We start from the raw sequence: 12,186 nt of genomic DNA, 5'->3' as shown, positions 1-12,186 counted from the left end.
CAAGTCCTGTCTTAGAACAGTAACACTTGAAGTGACGATTATTTTTACTAACAAAATAAAGCCGTACATACAGTGGCATGTCATAATGCTCAAGCCTTTCATATTTGCTTGTTGAAGGCCTGAAAATAAAACTGAAAACTGTGTTAATAGTAATAGGAAATGAGAAAGCAGACCTAAGGCCTCTGGTGGCTGTGAAGTTTGAAATAGCTTCATGTTCTAGACATGTAGACACGTTTCGGGAGCTCATGGGACAGCTGCCCTGAGGACAGGGCTAAAGGGCAAGGGTTTTTATAGCAGCTATTGAAATAGGTATCTTGAAGCCTTATATTTTTATAGCAAAAATACACACACAAAAGTCTCATGGCAGTAAAAAGAGATTCAGGCCTAATCATTGAGGTCATTTTACTGTTTGCCTACATATATTTTCAAATATATAAGTACATATTTAACTGTAGGCTTCTGCTGGCAAGTTCTCTTAAGTCCTATAGATTAAAGCATTCTTCTTCGTCACAGAAGAAAATTCCTCTTCGTCGTATATTTAGCTGGTGATGATCTGTTTCTTTCTATTTTGCGTGATTCTCCTTAAGCCCTTTTCTCTTCCAAGAGCTGATATTAGAAGTCGTTATTAGCTGTTTACCTAAAACTTTTTCATCAACAGAGTCTTGCCTTCCCTTTTAAGTAGCTGTTTCGAGTTGTAAGACTAAGTCCCGAGTCAGTCCACGGTTGCCTCCTGCACTGTGACGCGGTGGCTCCTCTGCCTCCCAGGGTCTTACTGCCTCCCACCCCATGCGTTCCTGCACTTTGGTTTCCTTGCTCTTGGTCTTTTCTGTTACTGTTAGTCTCAGGTTGTGTGTGTGTGTAGTTTAAGTTTTCAAATGTTTAAGTTTTTTGGGCTGTCTTCTAGATTTTGTTTAATCCAGGTGCATTTTAGGATTTCTGACCTAGTTTTCCCTTGGTGTATTTATTTGGAGTTCTTTGCTGCAATTTTTGCCCTTTCTGACTTCTGACTCTTTCTGTTCTTCTAAGTATTTACCATTGTGCTTTACTACTTCATGCTACTTATTGTATCATTTTATTCTTTCATTTTTTGTCGCATTTTCAACATTATAGATGTATTTGTTGATCCGCTGTAATCATATGTATTTACATAAAATATATGTGAAATATATTTGAATTTCATTTGAGTTTCCTTTTCTCATTTTATCCACGCTGGTGTTTGACTCTTGGTATTTTCCTTCTAGCATTCTGTGGCTTGGCTGGCCCGGTCAGCCACCTTCCCAGAGGAGTGGGGGACAGAGCTGCAGTCTGAACCCTGGTCCTTACTCCTAACTCAGTGATATTATCATGACGCTGAAATGTTGGAGACTCAAGCCGTTTTCTCTGTGATTTACTATCAGCCCAAGACCATTTAAGAATGCTGGACTTTCTTTAAAATGTCAACAAGTCTTCTGAGTAGCTCTGCTCTGACAATGCAGCCAGAAGGCAGTAAAACCAGCTGGGTTGCTTTGTGCTAAGGCAGGATGGTGGTCAGGATAACCCAGGCCATGCAAAGCCACTCTCAACTGCATTTTTCACATCTACACTTAAAAACCTATTAAGAACTGATCTGTCTTGAAATTAGAACCTCAGTTATACTGTACAGAATGTTGGGTATTGTGACTGAATTATGTTTGTTGCCTCAAGAAAATCAGCCTGTGGGTACCCAGTTTCAATTATTGCACTCATGGCTGCCTGAATTAAGCGCACAATATGACTTAGCATTTGTAAAACATCTTGTGATCCTGTGATATAAAGTGCTAGTGAAATGGTAGGGTTCTGCATATGAACAACTCACTGTTCATTACTTTTTTCTTAAAAATGTCATAATAAAGCCAGGGTATAAAGTTTTTGGGACAGAGGACATCTTTAATATTATAAATAAATTATTGTCAAATATCAAATTGTTTTTTAAAGACTTGAAGTTAATGTCTGTGGATCCCTCATAGAGCTGAAAGTGTAGTAGCTTATAGATATCGCCTAGAATAGAATAGTATGAACCAGAATAGCAGTTGTATGGTGTTCATTTATGATTAGTAAATTTGTCTTTGAAATATTTAATTTGCTGGATTAAAGTTTTTTCTCAGTGATGGAGAACTCAGCCCCTCCAAAGGCAGCCAGCCCCCTCCATTTCCAGAAAACTATAGTTATTAAAAGGTTCTTCTCTTTAATAAAGATGGAGAGCTAGAAGGTATTGTTTGTATTCCCAGAAGTTAGCTAGCAAAGAACTGTTGTCAACATTTATACTCTATAAAGTTTTACTTTGTAACAATCTCCTGCTCCATTTAATGTATGTGGCAGCAGCTTGTACCACATTGCAATAAAATACCATTACATCAAGAGTTTCCCACCTATAGAAGCTCAAGGATTTCTCTATAAGAGATAGTATGTAGCTTGGATTTTTTGAGTAGTTCCAATTTCAGATGGTAAAAACAGATTGCATTTTTCCTAAGTAAAGAATTTCTTATCTACACTAGGTGGCAGTAGATAAAAGAGAATGAAATGTCTGCAGGCAATCTCTTTGGACAGCTAGCCTAAGACTGAAACGAAAGTGAATCATCCTCGGATTTCTTATATTTACCCCAACTCTGGACTCAGAGCTGCGAGGAGAGAGCTGTGTTTTCTGCTCTATGGAATGGCCAGGAAGAAACAACGGTGTTGGCAGGCTGAAACGTCCTAATTCCTTCTTTACCATAGCAGGGATCATTGGGCATGTACACCTCCACCTCTAACACAATTGCAGAACAATTATAAAAGCTTCCTACTATTTCCAAAGCTACAGCTGTACCCATCAGATGTGATAAGTGCTTTTAAAGCCGTTCCACTTCTCCTATCATAGTCTCAACCCTGATCATCACAGTCCCAGACTGTCACAGGGGTATTCCTCACTATTTTCCCTGCTTTATTCTTGGTGCTCTATTTCTGTCAGATTCATATTTCTAAAGCACATCTCAGCCTCCCATTTTTCTGTGCCTTCTCCACTCCTTTACCCTTCACAGTCTGACCCCTGCCAGCCTCTCTTATTGCTACCCTGTGCAAAAGTATCATGTCAGTATTCTGCCTCTCTGTTCAGGAATGCTCTTTACCTTATCTCTGTCTCTTTGTTTTCTGAAACTTCTTAAAAGGAGCCATCTTAAGCCCTGTTTCCTGTACTGGAAGCCTTTCTCATGAACTGGTTCTCAGTCAGCCATTTCTTGGAGGTTCTTTAACACACTTATTACTGGTACCATTCATTTGCTATCTTTGTTGCCCTTTATTTACTTCTTATATTTGTAATGGTTAGTAAATAATTGGTGATGATATGGTGATGATATCTTTAATTTTGCTGGTCTTCTCAAGTTCTGAAATAACCTCCTTCAGAAGTAGTTGCCACTCTAGTTAATTATTCCCTTGCTTTTCTTTTTAATTTACTGTATGTTTGATGCTATGATTAGATGTTATTTAGTTAGGGTGGTTTTAGACTTCATATAAATGGAATCATCATTCTGAGTACACTTTTCTATCACCTGCTTTTTCACTTAACATTAAAATTCTGAGATCTATGCTTATGGATTCTGAGTTCCTACATTCATATGTTGTTGCACATAACTGTATTAAATTCATTTTTCACTCTTGTATACGATTCCAATGAATTTACCACAGTAGTGATTCCTGTGATTTATGTATCTACTCTACTGCTGATGAACATTTGGGGACTTCTAGTTTTTGTTTTTTGCCATTACAAGAAATGCTGCCATGTACACAATGTTGGCATAATTGAGCTTTCTAGTTTTTGCAACCTAGTAGGTGTTAAGTGGTATTACTTTAATCTTCTCTTTTCTGAGAGATTGTTCCTGAAAATCTCTCCATATGCTGATTAGCTGGTAGGCTTTCTCGTCTATAATTTTTTTTCTTGTGATTGCTTATCCTTTTCACATTGATTTGTAAGTTTTTCTTATGTATTTTAGATGACTCCTTTTTTCACTTTTAGACATCACAATATTTCCTTCTGTATCATTATCAGTATTATTAGCTTTGTGATGTCCATTTTTAACAGAAATCTTTAATTTTGATATAATCAGACATGTCAATTATTTTTATATGGCTTTGCTTTTGCACTTTTTAAGATATCCTCATTCCCATGTCACAGATATACCCTTTACATTTACTTCTATTTATTTCATAGTTTTAACATAACATTTAGGTTTCTAATTTATCTGCTGTCCACCTTTGTATGTAATGTTAGGCAAGGATCCATAGTTTCTTCAAATATAAATCATCCTTCCTCTGTTGATTTGTGGTACTATTTTTCTTTTATATTTATTTTCCATGTATACAGGGCTCTGCTTCATAGCTTTCTATTACTTAAAGCCTTCTTTAATTTCTTTACATGAGTTTTATTATTTTTCCCATAGAGGTCTTATACATCTTTGTATGTTTATTCTGATGTATTTTAAATTTTTGTGGTACTGTAAATGATGTCTTTTAAAATTTACATTTTCTGTGTGTTGAAGTACAGACATGCAATTGGTTTTGTATATTGATTTTGTATAGTAAACTCTTTTATTAGTTGTAATGATTTAGCAATAGATTCTCCTGGGATTTCTCCACCTGTAATTATATATGAATGACACTTTTTTATTTATTCTGTTTCAATTCTTACATCTTAACACCTTTTATTTCCTTTTCTTAATGAACTCGCTAGAATTTTTTTCTGCATCTTTGGTGGTGGGTCATTTTACTTTATTTTAGAATCTCCTTCCTAAGTGAACTTTATTGGTATTCTAGTGTAATATCAAGTTTTTACCCGCGATAAATTCAGGTTGGTCATGATACTCTTTTCTTATACAGTGATAGATTTGATAGACTAATATTTCATTTAAAAATTTTCCATCCATTTTAACGAATATACCAATATATTTTAATTTTAGGCCATATTAGGAAGTACCCTCTAGGTTGTTACAAATGGAATCCAGTTTCTTATGGTATAAAAATCTAATATTAACATTCCTTATGTATACACACAGATTAATCCAAAGCTTGAGGTAATGGATTTGCAGACCTCTACACCCCCTGTTGTGGATATCCTTTCTTTTGATTCTACCACAGTAAGTTTTCTTTGACATTTAAGTGGTATTTAATTATTGGGCACAATCCATTTTCCTTAAGAAGTGTGTGGAAGAGGGAATAAAAAGTGAGCTAAATATCCTAACAGTTTAGCACAGAAAAAACCTTGTACAAAAACTCATATACTTACAAGTCTAATAGCCACAAGGGGGAGGTGCGTCTAATAGCCACAAGGGGGAGCAGCACCAATTTCCAGAAAAGCTTTTAATTTGATGACCTTGAGCTCAGTCTAATCCACACTGACTGTTTCATCTGTTAACTTGCCGCCCAGGTGACCTTTCACTTGCTGCCACGGAACACATTTTCTTCTTTGTTGATTGCATTTTAGAGGTCCTAAAATTCCAGTGTTCTTAGAAGATATAAGGAAAGGAGTCATTTCCCTTTGATAATCCTTGATGGATTATCCAGAAATTAAGTATTTCTAATACTTGTAATTTTGTTTATAAAAATCACATAAATATAATTTATTTACTCAATGTATCCAAAGTTTTGAGAGACTGAGAGTTTCAGCCTTTCAGTTTGAGAGTTAATCTTTGGAAGGCAGATCGTTGCTACCGTTGATTCTGCTGGTCAGTACAAAACTAGTCATAAGAACAAAGGGGAGGAATGCATGCTCTTTGGTACTGCTACTGCGATGGTGTCAGTATAGTGAAATATTTGGGTAAATTATTAATGCATGGCCAGAAAAGAAAAACAAAAAAACCCCACTTGACATTATGACATTACAAACTCTCCAGTAGATCTCAAGAATTGTGTTTATTATTGAGGAATTCTAGTTCATCTTGAGTCTGTCCTGTACCGGAAAGAACTGCACTTGTTAAGGAGTCCTTTCAGTGTTAATGTGAGGCATAGAAGGCTTGTAGAGACACATGAGAAGCCCCTGCAGGGGAGGCAACTGGGAGGCTGACTGCTAAAGAAGTCCACAGATCAGTGGTGACAACTAGTACCGGAAGTGAGTCTGTGGTCTTGTCTCATGTTTATAAAATAACCCCAGTAGCATTTCTGCTTCAATAACTTACATTATAACATTAAAAATTAACTAGACATCTAATTCTTGCCTAATTCTTATAGTAAGCACTGAATACATCTATGTTCCATGAGTTACTCAAAACACATACTCTTGAAACTTACAAATTTTGGTGAGTTGAGTTTTTTCCCTGCAATGAGAGGAGCAAAAGATAGGTGTTTCTGAGATTTGCTGCCTCCTTGTGAGGTAATTGGTCTAATAGACTAAAATTGTGTGTTCCCGGCCTAGAGCATATCACAGATCATAAAAAATCTTTGGTCCACACTTGGAGACTCACTCTCCCTTCTGGTATCCTTCAAGCTTTACAAAGCCTTATGACTTGAGGAATCCACATTTTGACAGTGCGCTATGAGGTGGGCATAAGTGCCACCTAGCAAGAGAGAGCAGGGTTTCTGTCCCTGGAAGGTAATCTGGAAGTGCTAAAGTCCACTAGTCTATGTTACAGGACACTGACTCAGGGACTAGTGTGTGTGGGACTTCAAGAGGATGATTCTGTATAATAAGCACAGGAAGGGTTTACAGTTGTGCTACAAGACTGAAGAGTACAATTTTTATCCACATAAGGGATAATGTTAGGATGAATTAAATTGCCATTTTTAAGGCAAAAACTGTCCAATACCAGTCATTTCCCATGATTCAACCCAATATATAATCAGTAAAAGGAAGACCCCACTGTTACTTTGAGTTGTGTGCTTGATGCTTCTTAAAAATAAACAGGAAAACAAATGAAAACAAAAACTATTTGCTGTAAACTGGTTTGGGATTAGGCTAATGAAGTCCCATCTGGGTAGATTCCCTTACAGTTTGGAAGACAGCTGCTTGCCTCTAGGCAAGGCATAATGACTCCTAATTTTATTTATTTTACTAGGGCATTCTCTGAAGACATGCATGCTCATAAAGTATTTAGATTTTTATAAAGAATATCTATGAAGTGCTTTCCTTTAAATTTTCAATATGTATATCTTGTTTTTAGCTCATTTACTGATAATTGGTTAGATAACTAAAGTATAATTGCTTTAACTGTTCACCTTCCCATTAATTTACTGGTAAATAATTCTTAATCTGTAGTCTCCTCTATACCTTGACAGCTTTTCTTTGGCTCTTGGACTTGCACTACAAATCAGACATAAGTGTACAGATTTGTTACTACTCTGGCATGAAGCACAATTGCATAAAATATTTGTGGTGTGAACTGTACATGTGATTGAGTGGGAAGAGGGCTGTGTTTTAAGTAGTGTGGCCAAGGTAAGAGTCCTGTGAAAGGTGACATTGAGTAAAGAATGAAGGAATGGAGAAAACAGGTCTTGTGAATATCAGGGAAGGCAGGCACTCTGGGCAAGTAGGAACCGTGCTAGAAGGTCAAATTGAGAGAAGATAGGAGCCAGTTTCCTTCAGAGGAGAGACAGGCTCTAACTTCCATCTAACAGGTAACTCCGTCTACTGTGTTGAGAATCCGCTGAGGGTGGTGGTGGAGAGGAGTGAAGAAACTAATTAGGAAGCGAATGAAATGATCAGACAGGAGGCAATAGCCACTTGACCCAAGGTGGTAGCAGAGGAGGTGGTGATAAGCGATCAGATTCTGAATGGATTTTGAAGGCAGAGAGCCAAGAGGACTTCCGAACATTGGATGTCAGCTATGGGATAATGTATCTCCTTTCCCCAGGGACAATAAGATGCAGCCCTCAGTGATCTCAGGGTAGATGAGATTATCTCCTAGCTCTGCATCATTTTGGCAGAGGGGTTGCTGAGAGAAAGAAAATTGTGGTCTTCCTATCTTGTTTTCCAGAATCAGGAAAGTGATCAGCTGAATCAATGCAAGAGTCTCTGATGTTTCTATGACTTCCGGGAAGCACAGTGGTAAACACTCCTTCCTAGATGTCATTTAGATTTGCATTTTTTAGCAAAGGGCATTGATTTCCCTTTTAGAAAGATTTTTGCCTTAGCGTATTTTTAGGAAGGAAAAGGTTACACACTTTCATGGAGGTTGTCATATGGTATATGCTTTCTGAAAAATATTAACTTATTGACAAAATACACAAACATACAAAGATTGCAGATACAGAAAGAGTATTTCCATGGATGTTGTGACAACAGTTTGTCCTGGTTACTAGACAACATTGCGTAACTAGTTCAGTTATTCCAGTTTCTAACTGCTTATGTAAGCAAAGATTTGGAAAGACTTACTTGAAAGAACACAGTGTATGCAAACCTAAATGTCTCAAAACTAAAATCTATAACTTTGAATGGGTAAAAAGGCAATAATGCAACTTATTATCTCTAGATTCACCATTTCCTTTTCCAGGAAAAAATCATTGAAAGTCAGGTTGCACTAACCTCCCTACTTTCACTGTTTTTCACTACTTCACATATTTTCTGTGTGCTAACATTGTTGGGTTTACATATAAACAGCCTCTAAATTTGGGGGGCATAGATGAGGCTCTTTTTTAAGGTTTTAAACTTTGCAACAGTTTTTAAGGTGGCATTTGAATTATAAATTTAGTGCACGTGATTTCAGGTATGTGTATTTATAACTTTGTTATAGTAAGCTTTAGGAAACAGGCATTTTAAGGGTATCTTTGGGCATTGATTCAGTAGCCTTGCTCCAAGCATTTGGAAGGAAATGAACAGAGGTGTTTGTGGAATCAATTTCTGGACTCATTGGCTAGTGCCTTCCACAATTGGTCTCCCTTTTATTAAAAGACTTTGGTCTTCATTTCAAGCAATAATGAATATGTCAAGTGGGATACAATAATTTTTTGTTATCCGGCAACTCAAAAAGTTAAATCTAACTCTAGATGCTTAGTAGGAAGAGGAATTCTTATCAGAGTTGAGAAATAATTTAAAAACATCACCCTTTGAAATTGTAAGAAATGAAGTTTTTAAATTATCAAAGTCATTTTAAAAATAGGGTATACATGATAATCAACAAGTAAATGAGGGAAAATATGTTTTCACAGATCCCTTAGGATTTATAAATACAAAAAACAGCATTTATATATTTTTCAGATACAAGTTATTTTAAAGATGGGAGAGAAAATATTAGAAATGGAAATCGACTATTTCCAAATTAATTATATCCTTGCTTTTGAAGTACATCATGACCCATGTGTTATAAAAACTACCAATAGTTGTGAATGCCACAGCTGACCTTTAAAAAAAATACATTTGGGGATTGTTAAACAAAAAAATCCAAAACACAACTAAAACTTTTCAGTCTGTTAAAGGAACATGGAATTTTTCTTTTTTTTAGGATAAAGAGATCTAGAACTCTGTAAAATTTGCTAAGATAGTACCACTGCAAAAAGAGATTAACAGAGGGGATCAAAGACTTTGTTTTTTTCCTCCAAACTATACTTTTTAATAAAAATCATAATAATCCTAAGTTTCAAGTGTTGATCTAACTATAGTAAAATCTTACTAATTTGAGCTTCTTTTCCAGTTTCAAGAATGCAGGAAAAGGAAGCTTACATTAATGAATGTTTTCTTTTACCAATAATTTTATTTTAAATCAATTTTTTTAAATCCTACTTAAATAATACTTTGTGCAGTGAAACTGGTCCTTATATCATTGACAAAAATAATTTAGGATTATAAATTTTTCTTTATGAAATGTTAAAAAGAGAGAGAGAGACTTTACAAAAGGATTTTATAAAACATGCTATGCTACTTGGGAGCCCAGTGGAGTAAATAACTTTCTAGAATTCCCTTTATAAAATTATCACATTTCTGGGAACTGGAGGCATTGAAGTTCCAGGTATTATTTCTGCTTTTCAACTTCCGGAGATACTGTATTTCTAAACTGTGACTCCTGACTGCTGCGGGCCTGGGAATCTAAGCCGCATCCCCAGTTCCCACAGCTGAGACTGAGGTATGCTGAAAATGCCCGACAGCTCTCAGCCCACACATCCAGTAACAACTGGTTCCTTCCTCTTCCTGTGGAAGAGCAACATCCTCTGAGATGAGAAGAAATGCACCCTGAGGAATGCAAAAACAGCAGTGAGCTTTTCACACAGGAAATCACTGCAGGAGCACTCTGCAAAGCGCTTGTCTCCTGGACTGTCAGCCTGTGACAAGCTTCCTGCTGCTGACCCAGAGAATGGCTTACTAGGGAGCTTGGTGCCCTTTGTGGGTCTGTCCGTTTCATGGAAAATAGGGAACTTATTTCTCAGCTGTTCTGTACATCTGTCTGGTTTTGAATTATTTTCTACTGCTTATATAATAAAGCCAGTTCATTCCTTTATTTAGCCACTTGACAGGTAATTATTTGGTGGAAATAGTCATCAAGTCTGCTAATATTGAATTTTCAGTCAGTTCCTTGTGCTAGGATGTATAAAACATATTAGGGCTTCAGAGAGATTAAAACCCTCATACTCTGGGCGACTGGCTGCTGAGGCCCAGCGCTGTCCTTGCCGATTCCTTCTGCGTCTTTGAATGCCCTTGCTTCTGCTTCCTGAGATGGCCAGACATCAGTCGGAGGTACACTGTATGCAGTCATACATCCTCAAGCACACACAGAAGTCTGTTGCTTTAACTCAACCAACAACCTCGATCATTCAAATTCCGAATTGACTTTTACAGTTAAAGAATGTTTAAGTATATTGACCTCTTTTTTTTTTTTCCCCTACTTCCTAAGGGTTTTCTTTTTCCTTTGCTTGAGATAATGATGGCCACCTCAAAGCCCAGTGCTTGTATTATGTACTTTTCAAATTGCTTTTGAAATCACCATAGAATTTTGGTAGGTTCCAGTGTTGATGGTGGCAGAAATTTCACTTTTCATGTGTTTGTTTGGGTTATTTTACCAAAGCACATGAGTTGCTTGTTGTTTGTTTTAAGTTGCAGGGGAGGTGGGGAAGGAATGCCAGGCATTCCCTCTTCCTCTTCAGAATGTCTTTTTAACGAGCATTCCTCTTCCCCCCCGTGTACAAACCATCTCAACTAAGTGAGAGGCCTCTGAGTGTCGAGTTTCTAATAATCCAACTTCTTTCCTTTGTTCCCCCAGTCCTGGAGAGGTGGTTGCTTCATGTATTTACTATTTCTTCTTGCCTCCATCCTTCCTTTTTAGCCTCTATAGACTCCCAGGCCTGCTTAAACAGTTCCCTATATTAAATTCTCTCTGTTAAAGTAACTGTTGTGATGTCTGTTTCTCTGCTGGATCCTGAATGATCCTCCTAAAGATCCTAAATCATCCTAAAGAAATGAGATATGCGAAGACATCTCTTCAAGGATGTTTATTCCAACTTTATTTATAATAACGGAAAAAAAGGTCACAAATCAAATGTACTTTAAGAGTGTTAGTTAAATAAAAGTATAGTTTATCAGTAAATGGAATATTACATAGCCATGCCATGTTTAACAACAACTCAGTGGAAAAGATTGCTATGTAGGACATTATTATTAAGACGATTGGCAAAAATTTAATATGAGTGAATATAAGATAACAGTAGCAGTACTAAATTTCCTGATTTTGATCATCATAGTGTGGTTATAGAAGAAAACGGTATCCTTAGGAAATACCCACTATAGTAATTGGGGTAAAGGGGTATGGTGTGTAAAATTTCTCCTAAAAATTTTAGAAAATAATTACCTAGAGATATGGATAATGATGTAGTAGATGGGAGAAAATATCAACAATTGGATGACTCTGGATGAAGGACAAATGAGAGTCCCTTTTATTATTCTTATAACTTTTCTGCAAGTTTGAAATTATCTCAAAACAAAAGTTAAAAATCCTTTATCTAGTTAAGTGTGGTTTTTATGTTTTTAAAAGTTTTTAAATATGATTTTTGAAACTTTTCATTAATACTCTATACATCAAGTGAAAAAAGTATAACAAGCAATATGAGTCTGATTTTGTCAAAAGAAAAAAAATGTGTTTATCCACTCAAACAGATTCTTTCCAGCTTCTTGTATGGGTCATAACCTGGGCATTGGAATTTGCTCTAGGTCCTCTAGCCAGTAAATAACAAAGCTGGATTTTGAACTCCATGTAGCTTTAGAGAGTGTGTTTTTAACCACTG

At 36.4% G+C, this 12,186-nt stretch overlaps 1 protein-coding gene across 9 annotated transcripts in view; it reads left to right on the top strand.

The window, feature by feature from the left end:
* POC1B (POC1 centriolar protein B) overlaps positions 1–12,186 on the top strand; it is a 143,395-nt gene that overhangs the window by 46,283 nt on the left and 84,926 nt on the right. For 8 of the 9 annotated variants that reach the window (XR_012121514.1, XR_012121515.1, XM_073213599.1 and 5 more), the window contains one exon: positions 5,043–5,123. The exons of the other annotated variant lie outside the window; for it this stretch is intronic. Coding sequence is in view for 6 of the 8 variants with exons in the window: in XM_073213599.1 (XP_073069700.1) it covers positions 5,043–5,123 (81 nt within the window). In the remaining 2 variants the exon portion in view is untranslated. The remainder of the gene's footprint in view (positions 1–5,042; positions 5,124–12,186) is intronic. 9 annotated transcript variants of the gene reach the window in all.

This window comes from Manis javanica, chromosome 10, assembly GCF_040802235.1.
Source record: "Manis javanica isolate MJ-LG chromosome 10, MJ_LKY, whole genome shotgun sequence".
Classification (NCBI taxonomy): domain Eukaryota; kingdom Metazoa; phylum Chordata; class Mammalia; order Pholidota; family Manidae; genus Manis; species Manis javanica.
This window is presented reverse-complemented; position numbering and strand designations above follow the sequence as displayed.